The 20,749-nt window shown below is 37.1% G+C and overlaps 1 protein-coding gene across 3 annotated transcripts; it reads left to right on the forward strand.

The window, feature by feature from the left end:
• Nucleotides 1-144: 144 nt before the first annotated feature.
• On the forward strand, nucleotides 145-20,690 carry slc44a2 (solute carrier family 44 member 2 (CTL2 blood group)). 3 transcript variants are annotated; one of them, XM_079627472.1, is made up of 22 exons: nucleotides 145-372; nucleotides 9,068-9,116; nucleotides 9,283-9,356; nucleotides 9,498-9,582; nucleotides 10,472-10,556; nucleotides 10,644-10,757; nucleotides 11,584-11,644; nucleotides 11,798-11,924; nucleotides 12,101-12,184; nucleotides 12,346-12,458; nucleotides 12,849-12,980; nucleotides 13,637-13,736; nucleotides 13,972-14,064; nucleotides 14,238-14,322; nucleotides 14,874-15,136; nucleotides 15,253-15,347; nucleotides 16,521-16,624; nucleotides 16,754-16,827; nucleotides 16,936-17,006; nucleotides 17,130-17,218; nucleotides 17,321-17,405; nucleotides 19,991-20,690. In XM_079627472.1, exons 1-22 carry the CDS (start codon nucleotides 336-338, stop codon nucleotides 20,098-20,100), a joined length of 2,130 nt encoding a protein of 709 aa, XP_079483598.1. In that variant the 5' UTR covers nucleotides 145-335; the 3' UTR covers nucleotides 20,101-20,690. The 3 variants fall into 3 exon arrangements, with proteins under 3 accessions (XP_079483598.1, XP_079483600.1, XP_079483599.1); XM_079627474.1 differs by lacking the exon at nucleotides 19,991-20,690 and adding an exon at nucleotides 18,508-19,868; XM_079627473.1 differs by lacking the exon at nucleotides 145-372 and adding an exon at nucleotides 4,279-4,424.
• The last annotated feature ends 59 nt before the right edge of the window (nucleotides 20,691-20,749 follow it).

The following is a 20,749-nucleotide window of genomic DNA, read 5'->3' on the forward strand; positions in this document are numbered from 1 at the left end:
CTTTTGTATTTTAGAATTAAAGGTAACTAAAAGTGTGATTTCTTGATGTGCGATTTTCAGCGAAGGAGCGTTTATGTTTCATTGGCTGACACGACTGTCTGTCATTTTTTCCTCTCCTCTCATTGGCGGACTCATCCCTCACACACTCTCCTCGGGAAAAACGAAACCCATCGTCATGCGTGCGTGTACTGTTAGAATGTGCTGCCGTCTGCCACACACATCTACTGTAGAGCAGCGGAATTACTGATGGACAATTCCTCACAAGATTAGGCAACGGCGATACAATTCCGTTTCAGATTTAAGTGACTGCCACAAGTCCGCATCATTTATTTGCAATGGAGCCAGAGGAGAAAAATCCAGAGTCCAAATATGGTAAGACGTTTTGATATGTTAGGGTTCCTCCTTCAGAAAGTGTTAGGGATGGTCCTCTGATGGAAACAATGACTAATACATGGGGCGTGGGTCTCAGGCATTTTGATGAGGAATACTAGTAGCCTAATGCAGACTTGCTCACTGGTGGTCGACTTAAATCATGAAGCACTTCATGAAACCAGTGCGAGAGAGGATACAATTGTACGGATGTGAGGAAGAAAACAATAGGCGTGTGTGTTAAAACACATGGCTGGCGCAATTACTCTCAGGTCAATAATTACTGCGTTCATCATATCGTTGCTTTATGCGCCCTAATAAGTAAATGTAATACTCGCCTCTAGCATTGCATTACTACCACACACCCATTATAAATATTCAATTCATGAATGTTGCCGATTAAATGTTTGTAGAAGCATTTACAGTGGCTTAGCTCGCTCTAAAATAAGCCATAATGAAAATATACCAAGGTTTGTAAAAACGAGTGTGTGTGTGTGTGTGTGTGTGTGTTTGTCAACTAAATGAAACATTTGTTCAAATTTAGAAAAAGCAAATATTTTACTCTAATACAAATACAATTTTTAACCATAATTCTTGCTTTAACTGTGATATTTATAGTAAGACCATAACCACAACCTGGCTTTCCATGGTGGTTTCTATAAAACCACACTGATTATTTTATGGAAACAACAGGTAGGCTAGTATTTACTATAAAAAGGTCGGAGGCTGACCCCATTTCAAATACTATTATAGTTCAATTAGTAAATTAGTAAATTTTAGTTATAAAATGTAATTTTGTTTTGTGTTTTTGTCTTTTTAATTTTTTATATACTATGTCTATATCAGTTTTTGTACAGAAATATTACTTTACCAACTACCTTTCTTTTTATATGTAATTTTTTCAATTAACAAAGTTTTAGTTAACTATAATAACTAGAATTAACTAGAATAACTAAAATTAACAACATAGATATTATATTCAAATGGTATTTATTTTCAGATGTAATAAATACACTCAAATACAAACTGAAATGTTTGTATGCAACTAGGCATTTATTTAAGCATACATATATAATGAACAGTAAATAAGCTCTCTAGTTTTTTTTTTATAGCTAGCTAACAAAGAAACTGTGAACAGTGGTTAATTCTCTTGAGGTATAAATGCAACATTAAGTGACACATTGTTCACAAGCTGTTTTATTGACGTCATTCCGCCGCGGTTGAAACACTGATTAAGCGATTAATTGAGACATGATTTATTTCGGTAAGTTGTATTGTATCTTTCAACATACCCTCTGATGTGCATTCATGTTTATTTCCTGCTATAACTTGTATTAAAGTGGAAGAGATGACTTCGCTCCACGCTGCAACTTAAACTGAGGATATGTCTAGTCACATTGTGATAAAATGGACAGAATAAAAGTTGAGACTTTGTTTCTTATCATAAGTAACAAAGCACCAAGCTCTTTGCGATTATTGGATGGGAGGTGCGTTACAAATAATGTTTGATGTAGGGAAAACCGTAGACCTGGCAACCCAGGCTTGAACTGCGGGTGATTAGGGGCAAATAGAGCCTACTTTAAAGGGTTAGTTTACCCAGAAATGAAATTTCTGTCATTATTTAATCACCCTCATGTCGTTCCAAACCCATAAGACATTCGTTCATCTTGGGAACACAAATGATGATATTTTTTCTGACCCTAGACTGCAACATAACCACCATTTTCAAATCCCAGAAAGGTAGTGAAGACATCGTTAAAATAGTCCATGTGACTACATGGTTCAACCTCGATGTGGTGATTGAACCACTCAATTGAGGTTGAACCACCATAGTCGCATGGACTATTTTAACGATGTCTTTACTTCGCAATTTTTTAACTGTTTATGCGTTTTTGTCACGTTTACTTTCCATAAATTCAACAGAGAGATTTTCTTCACACACAGTATGAGTTGCAGTCTGAACACGTTTTTCCATCCCCTTTTGATTGACAGTATATTATCATAAAGCGACTCAGAACTCAGAATATTATCATAAAGCGACTCAGCGATGTTTTATCATGTTTATATATTCTGCTACTAAACTGTGGTCAGATTCTCAACTTTTCTCTTAAAGCTACACTGTGTAATTTTTTAAGTTGATTCTTAGCAAAAAAACACTTTATTCTTTCAAAATTATATGTGCTCATTAATGTATAATTACTTCTACCAACTAATCAAGTATTCTCGTAAGCGTAGAATCTGCCATTTATAATACATACGAGCCTCATGTTGCGCCTCCATCTTGAAAATACATTAGCCAAAGAGGGACACACCTGGAAATTCAAGCTTTGCCTTTCGCGTTTTTACACTCAGTGGCCCTCGGAATGGGAGGGGCTATAAAGTAATATTCAGTTAGTAGTCATATACAATTTCACCGCTAGATGGGAGTAATTACTACACAGTGTAGCTTTAAGAAAATGGTTAAGGATTATAATTCTCCTTAATTACATCGTCTTAAAGAACCACTTAAAGAGTCTCTCAACATTAAGAAAACCTGATGAAACAATACAACATGCCTAAACTAGATCTTCAGCTGAAGATTCAGACTTCCTAAAATAAAGGTTCTTTATTGGCATCTACGGTTCCTCAAACCTTTAAAACCCATGGAACCTTTCCATTGTAAAAAAGGTTCTTTAGATTATTACATTGTTCTTCACACTAAGAAAACAGTGGTTATTTTAAGAACTGTTAACTAAAAGGTTCAAAAATGCTTCTTCTGTGGGATTGCTGCAAAACCTGCTGGTTGGAACCGTTATTTTTTATTTTAGATTTCCTGAGTCTTTCTGGAGCCTTCTCATTCCTGAACTTTAGTTGAAGAGTTTTCAGGTTCTGCTTTTGAGAACAAGTTGTAACGTGATTTTTAGGAGCCTGTGGCAGGAGTGATGTAGACTCACACACTCAAATGACTTGTTGTCATCTGTCTAGTTTGCATCATGGTCTTTTAACCACATGAACACCAGAGGTCTTTATAGCCAGTCTCTGACTAAGACTATGGGAAGTGCTTCCTTATGACGCCTGTAAGTCTGTAACTTATAAGGTTTGTTCAAGAACGACAATGATGCGTTTCTCTCCAGTTGCCTAGCAATCTCACAACATCGCAGCAATGCCCTTATAACTACAAAGGCATCTCAAATATCCGTGCCCCTTATTGTGTTTGGAGATCACGTGACTTTGAGGGTGGAAAAGGTCAGTTTGAAACAGGGGCCAAAGTGTGTGATTAGAATCAAGCCGTAGGTTGCCTTCTGGCCATATGTCTGATCAGATCAAGCTGGAAAAGAATGCACAATCTGTGGAAGAGAGAGAGCAAATTGATAACGCAGAAACATGCCTTTTCCACATAAACAACAGCTGTGCACTACAGATTGCCTTTATGAAAATAGCTCCCTCTTTTTGGCGCTGAAAATGTCAATCTGATCGGTTGATTTGTAATTTGAGGCTGTTGATCATTGCTTTTAACTGCACAGCTGTCACTGATCTAACTTTTATGGAAAGGTTTATATGGTGGAAAGTTGTGCATTGTGCCTGACTTCTGGTGTTTCTGTATTGATCAGCCACTTGGTAACCTGGATTTTCTTGGACTGAACACATCATGTAAACAACAATTGTCAAAATGACATTGAAATAAACAAACAATTGTGCCACCATAAATCGTCTGTACGTCACAGTCGCCCTGAAATAACCTTGATTTGTACTTAGATTCAGTTTGAAAGAATTGAAGGAAATGCATTCATATTTAAGAAGAACAATAAAAACAACACCATTTTACTTTAAAAGTAAAAAAACAAAACATTTCTCTCTAACTGTAGTTTGATAAATATGCTACACATTTACGGTCAAGGAAGTGCGTAATGTGCAAAAAACCGTCAAGACGTATTACTGAGGATGCAAAACATGATTAGTTTCCTGTTTCAAGAGGTAGGAAGTGGTGTACAGACTGTCTGACGATAACAAACGTTAAAACAAAAAATACTGAAAAGGCAATCTGATGGGAAAGGGTTCACATTATGGAAAACAAGGTTTGGCTTTTAAAAATTTCTTTCAGTTATGCATTTTCATTGAGCATTGAGAATATGTGCTTGCTTATGCTTCACATACAGCCCTCTTGTGAATTTATGATGTCTCTGAATCACCAAACAAACATCGATCAGTCTCTGTTACTAGAGATTAATTTGGTCTAAAGAGAACTGCTTAATTTTTTGACTACTTAAGCATAAAAAACAATATGTTTACAGAGATTTAGGAAACATGCTAAGTTCATATACTTGTTTCTCTGAAAAACAATGCTATAGCTTTGAAATGTGCATTTAGAATGTCTGTTTTTGTTTTGGTCTCTGTGTGATTCTACCCACTGCCATTTTACCCTATTTTGACACTACGCGTTGCCAGTTGATGGAAAACACAGCGTATTGTAGCCATGGAAGCCAGCAAACGAACTGGGTCAACAAGGACATCTTAATTCTATCCGCCGGCATCCATTTAAAAAGTTTAATGACCAGAGCAAACGTATACATTATCTGATTAACTTACAGTGTAACACTCGTCGCATTCCATTGACAGTTGCGTTTGTTCCATAGGTTTGTTCCTGTTGCGTGTCCTCAATATGGCAACCCGCATGAGAAGAAGGGGGTGGGGAAACCGCTTACTCCAATATTTTGGAGTATATCATATATCTATATCCAATATTTACTCCAATATCTTACTCAGTGTGTGGCAGATTCGCAGCATGAGAAGAGCTTCATTGAGAGATGTGGATCAGTGTGATTAGCTGTTCGGAAAGCTTTGGTCATTAGGGAGCTGTTTGTGGATAGCTAAGTGCGTCTGGGTCACTGATGATTGCTCTAAATGGGTGGCACCTCAATAAAATAAACTGTCAATAGTGCACACACACACACACACACACACACACACACACACACTCATACACACACACACACACACACACACACATAAAAACAAACGCTTATTGCGAGCCAAGGCCTACATTGGTTACTAGTGTAGCCTCATGGGGGTTAAGGGCGGCGGCAAAAATGTACCCAGCCAAATGACCAATAACATAAAATCAGCAGTTGTTAACAATGAGTTAATACTAAGGATATCCCTTGAAACTAAGGAAACTCAAACATACACAAAAATGTACAGTGTGGCCACAAAAAATACTGTTCAAAAGGAAGATTTACTTTGTTGTTGTTGTTGTTGAAAGAAATGAATACTTATTTAGAAAGGACTCATTAAATTGATCAAAAGTTATAGTAGGCTAACGACTTTTTTATAATGTTACAAAAGATTCTGTTTCAAATAAATTCTTTATAAATAAATTCTTGTTCTTTTGAACTTTTTATACATCAAAGAATCCTGAAAAAAAGCATCATGGTTTCCACAAAGATATAAGCAGCACAACTGTTGTTTTTTTTGTTTTTATTTTTCATTGAAAAGCACAGTGGAGAGCAGACGTGGGAAAGAGAAGGGGATGAGATCGGGAAATTACCTCAAGTCATGATTCAAACTTGTGTTGCTCGAATCGCAACATGCGCTAGGCTACACGTCAGAGGATGTAGCATTAGCTCTGACATAAAAAATAAATTCTTGACCAGCAAATCAACGTAATAGAATGCTTTCTGAAGGATCATGTGACACTGACTACGTTTACATGCTGTTAAAATTTGGGTTATGGTCGGGTTAAGGTCACTATTCGGGTTTCTGAAACATTCGGGATAACCCGTTTACATGCGTGAGCAAAGAGAGTTAAGGCCATTGCACACTGAGTCCGAAATTCGCATACGAAATTTTCGCACGTCAAAAAATAAATACGACCTCACGTTATGTCAATCACGCTTGCACACTGCCTCCGAAACTTTCGTCCGTCATAAAAAAAATCGAAACGGGTTCAATTTTCTGCGTTTTTCGCATCCGTAACAAGCAGTTTGAATGGTGTTTGAATGGTGCTTTGACAATTCAGAGCCACCGAATCACGAATACGAAAAAACGCATACGAAAATTTCGGACTCAGTGTGCAATGGCCTTTACTCCTGTATACATGGAATGTGTAATCAGTCGCCAATATCCCGATGTAAACGGCGACGCACGGTTAGCGTCTGGACGTACGGACAACATTAAGACGCAATATGCGTAATTTCCGATTCTTTTTCCTGTATCCAAAGACAACAACAACAACAGCAGCAGCGCGCGGATAATGAATAGTTTGGGGCAGATTGCGATAGTCTTTATTTGCGCTTTGGCGCTGGTACTGATCCACCAGCAGCACTTGACACTACTGTGCCTCGTGGTCTTTATTAATAGAAGGAGAGAAATTGAGCAAGAGATGGGAAATGTAGCTGGAGCTGTGCCACACATATAAAGAAATACAAGACCAAATATTTGGGTTAGAAAAGGGGTACCCCAGGTATAATATGAGCATATCCGGGTTTTTGCCGGTGTTTACATGGCCGTGCGCGACCGGGTTATTGCTAATATCCCGGTTTTGAACGGGTTATTGGCTGCATGTAAACGTAGTCACTGAAGACTGGAGTAATGATGCTGAAAATTATTTAAAAAAATTATTTAAAATGGTAGTGTGCTTGACCACATACATTTATGCACTAAATGTACAAATGTAACAAACAATTCCTATCAATCAAAAACTTTCACAAAAATATTTTTTTAATACTGTTATACTGTTATATACTGTTTAAGAGACAAAATGTGTTTAAGCATTTCTAGAATCATTTAAAAAGCACCAGCAGTATTTTTTGTGCTTTTATTTGTTTGTCTAAATGTCAATATGTATATCTAAAAAATCTAAATAAATAAATGGTAAATAAATTGAAGTTTATTTATTTGAAATAAATTGCAGTGATGCTGTGTGCAAAACATTTACTTTAGCTACTACAGGATGCACTTCCGTCCGACCAACTTGCTTCCCTAAATAGACAGTCTGTAGCTTTGCCAATTCACACTTGGCTGAGTTTACTGAAAGTGAGGCATTGCATGCACATGACGGAAGACATCACAAACACATGCCAAATATTCAGACCGATTAAACAAATACTCCACAGCATCATCTAAATATGCCTGATAATTCAGCATTCTTGCTAACGCTCATCTGATGGACGTGTCAGAGTGATGTGACAGATGTAAATACTTTTACAAAGTTGCAGGTTAAAGAAATATACACTTTTACCCAGTTTATTATACAGTAATTACTGAACAGAACCAGTCGTATCACCTTAGACAATAGGAAAGAATCTTTTTTGAACTGGGTTAACCTTTCATTGATCAGTGGAAGTGATCCATTAGACTTTGTCACTCACTTACAGGGAGGACTTTTAAAAAATGGTGTTAGAGGCAGATGGGTCATTCCCTATGAAATTTGCTACTTGCTTCTGTATGATAGCTAGCCAATAATGAGCCGACGTTCTGACGTAGAACGCAGAAGCGCTACACTGTTTACACTACGCCAACAGCATAGGAGAATGACATGGAAGAGAAGAGATTGTCGATTAATGTCGTTATTTTGCGGGGGTTGCGCACAAAAAGTGTTCTCGCCGCTTCATAATATTAAGGTTGAACCACTGTAGTTACATGGACTATTTTAACAATGTTTTTATTACCTTTCTGGGACTTGAAAGTTGCAATGACGTTGCTGTCAATGGAGGGACAGAAAGCTCTCAAATTTCATCAAAAATCTCTTTATTTGTGTTCCGAAGATGAACGAAGGTCTTACGGGTTTGAAACAACATGAGGGTGAGTAATTAATGACAGAATTTTTGAGAAAATACATGGACACACTAGGCCTGGGTGGTAAGACTATATATAGTACTAGTACGGTGGAAATGTGTTGGTAGAGATTTCAACACTTTTTATCAACCTTATTTTGCAACGGCTATTTTCTGTGAATGTGCGTGACTTCCTATTTATTAGCTGCTACAAATAACTAAGAATAACAAACTATTTGCGCTACAAACCAACGTGTTTGTAATTACGGCAATACAATAAAAAATTGCGGTAAGAAATACCAGTTTGCAATATGAAGCAGCATAACAAGCTGTTTTATTCAGCTTAAAATAACTGGAAGCAATGACAAATCGCCATGCCCACACTTACCGGTATGTTAAAAATAACAAGGTGGTGACCAATATATTTGATCTATTATCTGTGGGCAGGATTGCTTTACAATATCACTACAGAGAATACATATGCAGTAACACATGTATGTAAATACTTAAATGGATAGTTTACCTCAAAATATTTTTTTCTCATCATTTACACCCTTGTGTTGTTCCAAACCTGTATTTCTTTTCTTTCTTCAGGACTCCAATAAGAGTTTAGAGTTTTTGGTCACACTTTAGTTTAGGGTCCAATTTTCACTATTAACTAACTATTAACTGGGACTTTTACTTCAATAAACTCCTAATTTCTGCTTATTAATCGAAAAGGTAGTTGTTAAATTTAGGGATTGGGTAGGATTAAGGGATGTAGAATATGATCATTCAGAATAAGGCATTAAATGTGCTCTATAAGTACTAATAAACAGCCAATATCCTAGTAATAGACATGCTAATAAGCAACTACGTAATAGTATACATATATATATATATCCATGGACATGCCCACAAATGAAATTTCTTCTGGGAATAAATACACAATTTCAATGTCTTCACAGGTGAGGCAAGGAAATTTGACCCCACATTTAAAGGCCCGATTTATAACAGGTGAGACAACCTTTATCTAATGCCAAATTTTATCTAATGTTTAGAAACCATTTGTTTATTTGTATTTTTGTATTTATTTATTTTTATGAGATTTATGTAATCTAATAACCTTCCTGGCAAGATTAGTGCTGTAGCAGTGAATGTGTTTACTTTTCTTGGTGAACAGGGGCTGCACAGACATTATCTGTTGCATACTGTTCATCTTGGCCTTGCTGGGCTACTTTGCAGTTGGCATTCTGGGTAAGATTCAGCCTATTAATTTTCACATTTCTATTCACAATGCCACTTTGTGTAGATGGGCGGAAAGTATTAAACCTTGTCCATTTCTGAGTACAGTTTACTTGTCTCACCACACTGACAGTGCTGTGTGTTTTGTTATAGCATGGTCTCAAGGTGACCCTCGGAAGGTGATTTACCCCACAGACAGTAAGGGCCAGTTCTGTGGGCAGGTCGGCACCGTACTTGAGTGAGTAAAGCTGTCTCTTTGAAAACCTACCTTTACATGTTTCGTGTTGTGTTGGCCTCCACAAAAGACTTTTAATGAAATTCTGAGGCTTTAAAGCCATAAAGATAACTATAATAGCGTCTACACCAGCTGACTATATAGTTCTGTTTATTTTTCTTTATTCTTTATTCTTATTCTATTTTTCTCCATGCCTGCCTTAACTCTGTCTGACGCACCCACCGCTAGCCTAGCTTAGCACAAAGACTGGAGGTAAACGGCTCCAGCTATCACTTCTTCTGCGGAGTGATTCGCAGAGCTTCGCCTTCTGAGAATAGAATTTAGTTCCCAGTATGTATACGGTTAGAAGATGGCTGTGTCTCATGTGACCTTGTTATTTGTACATGCTTTGTAACATGTAAATAGGAAAATGTTGGCGTTATTTTGTCACTTATTGGGAGCAGTATGCTAGCTGGAGCCGTTTACCTCCAGTATTTGTGCTAAGCTAGGCTAGCGGTGGGTGCATCAAACAGAGTTACGGCACGCACTGAGATGAGAAGGGTATGTATGGACTTATCTAACTCTGGGGGATACGGTGAATAAGCTAAAGTCCCAAAAAGTCGACGTGTTCCTTTAAAGCATGATGGATTGTGATTGGCTGTCAATGTTTTTATGGTTCCTCAACTGGAAAAAAACGTGTTGTGTAAATGATTCCAACAACAGTGTTTCTCTGTGTCGTTATCGTTATAGTAGTGGTGTGGACTCTTATATTTAGAATGATTTTTAGAACTATTTCTTTATTGTTATTGTTATAATTATAGTTATTGTCCTTGGTGTGAACAAGCCTTTACTCAGATGTATCTCAAACATACACGTTTATTTTGTTCTTATCTTAATCTGTCTGAATAATCAGGAAAAAGCCCCTACTGTTCTACTTCAACATCCTGAAGTGTGCCAGTCCTCTTGTCCTGCTGGAGTTTCAATGTCCTACCACTCAGGTTTGGCACTGTTTCAATACACTTATTTTGGCAGTACCATATGTATAGTGTTTGTCACATATTACAGCGTTTTTGTTCATTTGACAGATCTGTGTGGAGAGATGTCCAGATAAATTTATGACTTTAGTGAAGGCTTTGAAAAAAAAAGATGATAAGGAATACTACAAGCAATTCTGCAAGGAAGGAGTAGACATGAACAAGGTAAGTTCTGTACGGAAAGGACTTTTTTTTTTGTCTTAATAAAAAAATAATACATCATGAAAAATAGAATTATGATACATTTTGTTCATACTGCCCCCAATTTTAGTACAGTGGTTTAGGGTTTATGCTAGCAACCCTAAAATAAATCATTTATACACTGGTTAAGGTAAATACATTTGTTTAGTGCAACAGTTTATTGAACCTGTTGACAAAATATTTTTAAATATCTAAAAAAAAAATTGTTTATTATCATATTTGCTACATCAGGCTTTTATGACTATGAGATAGCGATAATCTAGAGCTCAAACAAAAAACAGAGGCCCAAACTGAGCAAAAATATACAATTTGATGCAGTCGCTGATATTTACATGTCCAAAACGTAAGATGAAATTCTAATATCTTGTAATGTAAATCAGTGAGTTCTTTATACCAGTAGAGCTATATATAAATAATACCAGTTGTCACTCTATATCTCCCAATAATATGTTTTAGTAAGATGGTATTTTAATGCTTAGTTTTATGATCAAAGCTCAGATTTGTTTTATTGTGGGGCAAAACATAAAATACAGTGCAGTACCGTGATTTTTGAAATATGTACAAAATAAACGTTCCTCAAAATACTGATGTATCATATATGATACTCACATTTTAACCAGATTTTTCTTTAAAAAAAAATTATGAATGGATAATCAAGGAAATCAAGTAAAGTTGGTTTAGTCCAGTAACCCCAAGTTCTTTATGGAACCCCAAGTGGTGCTTCTATACAAAAACATTTCTTTGGACCTTTTATTTTTAAGTGTAGTAAAAATGTCCTTCTCTTTTCTAGAAAGCTCCTGAAATCCTGAAGGATGGCTTGTGCCCTTCAATACTCACACCTAGCAAGAATTGTAAGCCTTATCAAATCCTTTCAAAAAATGCTTGTTAAATCACATAAAGTAGTTAAGCTACTCTGATTTAAGTTATGTTGTTTACACTTAACAACTGATCTGCGCTGTATCAGTAAATTGCCTTAAAATTATGACCGTCACCTTGTGTTTCAGTCACACGGAGATGCTTGCCCGCTCTAGAGACCTTGAAAGGTGGTATAGTTGTGGTTGGCAATCAAACTACGTATATGGATGATCAAGGAGAAAATATAAATGCAACAGATCTCCTTGAAGCCTCAAAGTTAGTGATATTATGCATTTGTTTGTGTTATTATGCATTTGTCAATTATAATATACTATTGTGAAGGTTCATATTATTTCAAATATTTTAATAATATTTAAATATTAAGTAGTGAATCATATTGAACATGAAATAATTTTGATTATTATTACCATACATATGTTTATTTTTTGCAGGAAGTCTAATGTAGTGGTTGAGGCCCGGGCAGTAGCCATGAGGATCTTTGAGGACTATACTCAGTCCTGGCACTGGATCCTTCTGTAAGCGCATTATATTCTATGTTCATTTTATTTCCTGTCTGCATCAGCCTAAATACCATCCAGTGTTCGGTTCTGGCAGTCAGATTTAGTGTTGGCGAGCCCCAGTGATTTCTAGATGAATTACAGGAGCATTGATTAAATCTTTATGCGGTCCTTTTCAGGGGCTTGGTGATCGCCATGCTGGTCAGTCTGATCTTTATTCTCCTCTTGCGTTGTCTGGCTGGAATCATGATCTGGGTTATGATCATCATGGTCATCATTGTTATTGGATACGGTAAGGGCTGTTGTGTTGTGTTGTCTTGTCTAGAGCTCTCAAATAACATTACGTGTTATCCGTGCATGTGTATCCTATAGTTACCAAACACTTTAGATGTGTTTAACTTTAACACAAAATCAATAGAAAATAAATACATGCAAATATATATTTTGCATAAAGAAATTGAAGCCAGTTTTAGGATCATTAGGATTTTCTTGCTGTGTGACATTAAGCACAATTTCCCCCTGAAATCCTACTATTGCACCTGGACATTTAGATTTTTTGCAAACTCATTATCACCTCTGATGATTTTCATTATTGTAGCAAAGTCATATTTTACTGAGTTACATAAAAAATATTGTATTCATTGTATTTATGCTTTTTTCCCCCTCTCCTGGCTCTCCGCAGGTGTTTTCCATTGTTACATGCAGTACGCCAGTCTGAAAGGAGAGGCTGGTTCTGATGTCACGATCAAGGATCTGGGTCTACAGACGGACTTCTCTGTGTACTTGCAGATCCGGCAGACCTGGCTTGCCTTCAGTGAGTTCTTACATCATTATGTCAGTAATGTGCAAAGCAAAAATCAATACACTACCATTAAAAAGTTTGGGGTTTGGAGGATTTTAATGTTTTTTTGGGGGGAAAATGCAGTAGAATATGATTACAATTTAAAATAACTACATTTTAAAATGTAATTCATTCCTTTAATGCAAAGCTGCATTTTCAGCATCATTACTCCAGTCTTTAGTGTCACATGATCCTTCAGAAATCATTCTAAAATGCTGATTTGATGCTCAAGAAACATTTTTTTTAATCAATGTTGAAAACAGTTGTGCTGCTTAATATTTTTGTGGAAACTGTGATAGACACATATTTTTCAGGATTCTTTGATGAATAGAAAGTTCAAAAGAACAGCATTTATTTATCTTTTGTAACATAAATGCAATACTGTCACTTTTGATCACTTTCATGCATCCTTGCTAAAATAGTCTTATTAAAAAATCTTACTGACCCCAAAGTTTTGAACAGTGGCATAAGTAAGCATACTGTATATATACATGTTAATTAAATAAATAAAATAATAACATTAAACTGCTGTGATTGTGGCACTTAAATGATAAATATGTTCCTGGTTTCTTTGTCTCTTAATTTTTATTACATTCTACTGTGTCCTGTCCTCCTTTGCCACCACACAGTAATTATCCTGTGTATTGTGGAAGTGGTCATCATCCTCCTCCTCATCTTCCTCAGGAAGAGGATCCTCATTGCCATTGCTCTCATCAAAGAGGCCAGCAAGTCAGTCTACCTTCTTACTGTAGAGCAAACTGTGTTTTCAGATGTGTTTTGCTGGCGTTGTTTGGTCTCATATTCCATATTATTGCTTTCTTTGGGCACTTTAATAGCATTAGTAGTTAAACAGCAGCGTTATTTGCAGTGTGATGGATTAACTGAGGCTTAAAGTCATGAAATAATAATTAGGTTAACTGGGAGTGTTAGACAGGAAGTTCTAATAATCTCATCTATTTTTCAGGGCCATCGGTCATGTGATGTCATCATTGTTTTACCCGCTGCTGACTTTTGCCCTACTGACTTTGGTCATCGCATACTGGGCCATCACCGCCGTGTATCCTAAAGAAAATAATGCAATGACACATCATAACAAATAGACGAAGGCATTACTAATTTAAAATGTGCACTGTATTTTAAACATCATCATTACCCCAAACACTTTAGTAATAAACGTTGGGAAAAAAGTTAATTTTAGAAAGAAGTAGTTTCTCCTTAACTGTTATTTAGGTTTTTGTCCACTTCCAATGAGCCAATATACAAGGTTTTCAATACAACCGAATGTTCTTATTCCAGAGACACCTGCAAACCTGAGGTTAGTGCATTATTTTTTTTATTGGGTCTTTACATTAAAGCAGTCATGTTGGCTATTTATTGACAATTTTATTGCATTGTGCTGCATTGATATCAATCAATGCCTCTTTGGCTGCGTTTACACTTGGCATTAACATGCAACCTGTAACCGGATGTTGTCCACACACACATTGAAAAAGACAAGTGTAAATGCGCGTCTGATGGGAATGTTATCCGATCAGCGTGTCCTGGTCCAGAGGGAGTCGAGGACGCATTGTGATTGGATCTCAGTGTAATGTAAACGCAATCCACAACCGTTTTCAGCATTGATAATAATAAGAAATGTTTGAGCACCAAATCAGCATATTATAATGATTTCTGAAGGATCATGTGACACTGAAGGCTGGAGAAATGATGCTGAAAATGTAGCTTTGATTCACAGGAATAAATTACATTTCAAATGGAAAACAGCTCTTTTCAACTGTTTATTTTATATATCTGCATATCTTGCAGAGCAAAACTTGGTAAAATGCAAACATTTACTGAAGTTGCATTGATTTGATTTCTTCACAGACTTTCAACAGCTCAAACATCACCACCGAATGTCCTGATGCTGAGTGTCTGTTTGCGTTTTATGGAGGAGAGACGGTATACCACAAGTACCTGATTCTATTCCAGTTCTATAATTTATTCCTCTTCTTCTGGTGTGTCAACTTCGTGACAGCATTGGGCCAGGTCACACTGGCAGGAGCCTTTGCTTCCTATTACTGGGCATTCAAAAAGCCTGAAGACATACCAGCTTTCCCTGTCTTCAACTCTTTGGGACGGGCCCTCAGGTGTGTGGCTTGAGGAATAGTTTTCAATTGATCTTCACCAATTTAGCAAAAATCCTTCTTCGGATTTTTAATACAGTGAATTTTGATATGCTCTATATTGCTCACTTATTCTCCAGGTATCACACGGGTTCTCTGGCATTTGGTTCCCTCATTCTTGCCATCGTTCAGGTCATCAGGGTCATATTGGAGTATATGGATCAGAAGTTGAAAGGTATCACTGCTTCAGTGTTTTCTATATGTTTTCTGTACAGTGATTTCATTATTCTGCTTCAGAGGATGTGCCTTCAGAAACTTCAGATCCCTTCACTTTTATCACAATGTTTGCATTATGAGCAATACTGTCCCGCCCCTCCAACTATTTAAGAAATAGTCAAAAAATGTACATTGTCATCTTTTACTTGCCCTTATGTTGATCGCAAGCAATATTATTTTCTTACTTTGTACAAAAAGGAGATGTTTTAAAGATTACAGAATGAAAGCATTTTTTGCTGCTACAACCTATAACCACTGACTTGTAAAATGCAACATGCAATAAAAATGAAACATGAAATGGCATATTGATAAACGACATGGCCTCTTTTCCCTTGCCATGACCACATTCATATTTCTTTTCAGTGCACATACTGTAAATACCGAAATTGCCAAAGTGTGATTCATCTTGCTCAATTTGTTTACCACTAGCAAACGCTGATGACATCTTCTTCTATACTAACTTGCGTCGTAGCCTACGATTCAATAGGTGTCATCATCGTACAGTCTACATACATGTCATACCCAAGTTTATTAGATCCATGCCGTGCAGTGTGATTTGTAATGATCTTATAGGATTGCCCAAATCGCACAGTCTGTAGAAGGCATACAAGCTATGTTCGTATGCCTGGCACAAACTGGCACACACTTAAGAAACTAGGTCAACTTTCAATGACAGGGCAAAACATAATGAAACTAAACCAAAACAGAGCATACACAGAACACTTGGCAACCACTGGTCAATTTATGGTTTTGTTGTTTGAAAAAGAGCAAGATGGAAAATCTAATTTTGTGTTTTATGTAAAGTCAGTCAGTCGTACAGGTTTGGACATGAGAGCAAATAAAGGCTGACACATTTTAATTTTTGGGTGAACTATTTCTTTGAAATGCTATAAGCAAAATCCATTAGGAAAAATATAAAAAACAAAGAAACATGAATCACATATCAGGTCAGCTCAGATGTGCCCTGCTTCTTTGTTGAAATGTCTTTTGAACTTGATTCTATCCATCTTTTGGCAAATATAATATGCTGACTGACAGGCAAAAAAGTGGAGTACTATGGAGTACTTTATCCATTGTATTCTGTCTGTTATATGCGTTTGAGTCTTGATTGTGTGATTTTTCATTCCTTCAGGTGCCCAGAATAGGTTTGCAAAATTCCTGCTCAGTTGCCTAAAGTGCTGCTTTTGGTGTCTGGAGAAATTCATCAAGTTCCTGAACAGAAATGCCTATATCATGGTACTCTTTCTCATTTTTGTGCATTGTTTCTGGCTAGGGAGCATCAGTAGTGCATGTTTAGTGTTATATTGCTCAAACACAATTGCTGAAACCAAAGCAGAGTTATATTGAGGCATTTTGTCTTTTCAGGTGGCAATATACGGTAAAAATTTCTGTACATCTGCCAAGGATGCATTCTTCCTCCTGATGAGGAACATTGTCCGGTGAGTGTTATTTAAATCGAAATCTTTAAAGTTTAAGTCGAGATTTTGTGTGAATAAACATAAGGAAACAGTCCGGAGTTGAATCTCTTTACTTGACTTGTTTTCTAGTGTGGTCGTTCTTGACAAAGTGACAGACTTCCTCTTATTTTTGGGCAAGCTCCTTATCGTTGGAATTGTGGGTGAGTGATTTGCTCACAGACTGACACAGATGTCACGTGAATTCAGAGGTTATGTGGTTGGAATTGACTTCTCATATTCCCATTCACCAATGAAACACACAATGCTGTTTCTTCTCTTCTCAGGAATTTGTTCCTTCTTCTTTTTCACGGGCAAGTTTAAGGTAGCGGAGAACGTTGCTCCATCCCTTAATTATTACTGGGTGCCTATATTGGTAAGTGATCTTGAGTTGAAAGCAATACCAGATTGTTCATTTGCAATACCAAAATGAAATATTTCCAGACTGCGTTTTAATTTCATCTCCCTTCATTTACAGACTGTGGTGTTTGGCTCGTATCTGATTGCTCATGGCTTTTTTAGCGTTTATGCCATGTGTGTGGACACACTCTTCCTGTGTTTCTGTAAGTGTGAAGTGTTATTTATTTCACGAGATAATACGTAATGAACAAATCTAACGGTTCTGATAAATAGCAGCTGTTGTGTTCGATTTTTATTGGGTGTTGAGAAATAAGTTTCACAGATGAACTTTCATTGTTATCAACAACTAAATGCATTAGCAGCACTCAAACTGCACTCTTTCCTTTCTTTTAACTGTTGTTCTTTCCTACAGTGCAATAGAGAGCAACAGTGACCACCCACCAGAATCCCATTCATTTTCTCTATAATCACTTTTATAGATTTATATCATTTTTATATTTTTTATTTATTTCACGTGCCCTCGTAGCTTTTAATCTAAATAACTTCCCCTCCCTCTTGTAACGACATCTCTTCTCTGATGACGTGTTTACTGGTGTGAGGGCGGGACAACCTGTCACTCACGCGAGATCGACCAATAGCAAACAACAACCCTCCAGTCAATTCTCGATGGACAAAATCAAGTCCTGCCGTTTTTTTCTTGTTCGAGACGCTGTTTCACTCGGATATACACCAAAATAGGGAATAAAAGACTATCGCAACTTCTGTTTAATACCGACTTAAAATGTATTCATGAGGGAATTAACAATGCATCCCATGAAGCATTGTAAAAGTCGCAAGTGATTCAGAAAATACAGAATACAGTTTTTTGAGAGTGTAGAGACCCAATGTTGTCATCCACAATGCTTTATAGGAGTGGGCAATCACTGCTTAGCATTTTTGTAATTCCTATTTATGAAATTGGCTATTAAACACATTTTTTGCAAATTTCAATCATATTTATGGCTTCTACGGAAGCACATATCATTTCTTCACAACCTCAGAGCTCACGGTTTATCTTTCTGTATGGAGAAAATGACTGGGACTTTTACTTCCGGAACCCACTGTTGACATATCTGCATATCACAAATGCTTACAGGGGCTTTTGGCTTGCTTTATGTCTAACCATTTCCTTTCTTTCTCTCTGTTTTTCTCTCTTCCACATGATCTTGCCCAATCATGTGTCCTTCTGCTCCTTTCTGCTACGTGCACTCTCAAAACACTAACATTTAAAAAAATATCACTATCACATACAAACACAAACTCAAGGCGAAGACCTGGAGAGAAATGACGGTTCTTCGGACAAGCCGTTTTTCATGTCCCCTGAGCTGCACCAGATTTTGTCTATAGAAAAAAGCGCAGAGGAGACAGACCATGCAGAGATACCAGTCATACATGTGCAAGCCGAAGAGGAAGTCCCGCTGCAGGAGAATGGAGAGGTGCAGCTCAAAGAGCAGGTAGTTCTTAAGCAGGAGCAAGAAGAAGAGACACCACTAAATCAAGAGACGCACATTGAAGAGCCTCTCCAAGAAACACATCCTCCCGAGGCACCCGTAGCCGCCGAGGAGAAACCCGAAGAGCAGGTTGCAACACAAGAGCCTGAACCTCCACAAGTGACCCCACAGCAAAACGGACCCCAAGAGGTGGACGGTGACGACAAGGAGGAGCAGGCGGCTCAACCTCAAGCAGAACCCCCTCAGGCCGAGAACCTACAAGAACAAGAACCAGAGGAACCGAAGCCTCAGGAAAACGGACCTCAAGAGAGCGAGACCCTGCTCACCCCTCAGGAGTAGTTGTGCAAGGAGGCTCATTGAAGGTGGAGTTTCAGAGAAGCCTACTAATTCGGGAACTAGTGCACTTTGGTGGCTTTAGCAAGCCATTAGTATACAAAGGAAAGTACCTCCTTCATTCGAGTCATAATGTTTACTCAATCAATCGATTTTGAGAACTGTCTCTTAATTAATAATCACTGGTCATAATGGACGGCATGACACAAATAGGACAGAAAAGTATGAGCTGATTGAACGGATGACAATTGTTTACGTGGACCTAAACCCCATAGATATGCCTACATAGCACTTTGTAGAATGTGACTGTGTTTGTGATTTATGTAGAACGTTTTAATGTAAGGACATGTAAAAGTGTAATGTAGGTGCTCGACTTGTGCCTAATTATTGTTACTTATCAATGTCTTAATCATTTTGAAGAATGCAAAAATATTTTGCAGTATCGCTATGTTTACAGCAACAACTACGAAACAAAAAAAAATATCTGTTTACAGTCACACCAGCCAAGACCAAAATGTAATTTTGTAAGAATTTGTGGAAATGTATCTGAAAAATGTGAAAATGTTATGCCTAACGTGGTCAATTCATGGTGAATTCATGGAAAAAAGCACCGCAAGTAAGAGAACTTAAAATCAAAACAATCAAAGGGAAAAAAAGGTGTATTGCCCTATATTTTGGTCTGCTCTGGTTATTGTATCGACAGATTGCAACCTTTTCAATGCCTGATATTTGTCGCTGTTTGCCGCTCTATTGCCTCTTTTTCTACCTCTGTGCTTCACTTTTTTCAATCTTTGCATGTTGTTAATGTGATCTCCCAATGCTTTAATAAACTGAACTCTCTTTGTTGAGATCTCAAGCTTTTCTTTGCTCTCAAGGTGATGCTATTGTTAGCGTTTATACTATTGGGCAAATGTTTCATGTTAAGATCATGCTATTTTTTGTCTCAACCTAAATTGTTCCAACAGTGGAGGATCTTGAACGTAATGATGGCACAGTGGACAGACCATACTTCATGCCAGAGAGCCTGCTGTCCATCCTCAAGAAGTCCAATCATGGTCTGAAAACAGTGGACTAGGACAAGACGAAAAGATTGATAGGAAGAATTTTGTAGGGAGACAAAAATACAGAGACCTGCCATAATTGCACTTATTTCATGGCTCAACTCAGGCACCAGTAAATGATGCCACGTCATTACAGCCAAAAGTGTTACAAATCTATTCATTTTGTTTTTGCTAATTACAGATTATTGTGTATTTTTTGGTGTAATTTGTATATACAGTATTATGCTTTATTAGACTATTAACAACTATAACTTTTTGAATATCTAATTATGTGTTACTGAATAACTTAACGACGTTGTGTCTAAAATAGTGATATTTCGTTACAATAATGATAACCATTGGTTATTACTATCTGACAACGTTGAATATATTATGGAAGCCACTCGTTTTATTACAATAAAAACGTTTTCTGCAGTGTTTTTCAATGCGTCCATGTGACGTAGCCATTTTTCAGTTTGTACTTGTTTGTTTCGGAGTGTAAATATTAAATAATTCTGTGATGTGATCTGGTTGAGAAATTAATAAATATTAACTAGCTCATGCATGCACGTAATGTCCACTTTCTCGAGCGTGAAGGTACGTAACTTAATTATTATTCATGAGCCAACTACAGTGTGGTTCAGTTGCTAAGCAACGAGTTTCAGACACAAATGAGGAGGCTGT

Source organism: Phoxinus phoxinus, assembly GCF_949152265.1.
Source record: "Phoxinus phoxinus genome assembly, chromosome: 11".
Lineage (NCBI taxonomy): Eukaryota > Metazoa > Chordata > Actinopteri > Cypriniformes > Leuciscidae > Phoxinus > Phoxinus phoxinus.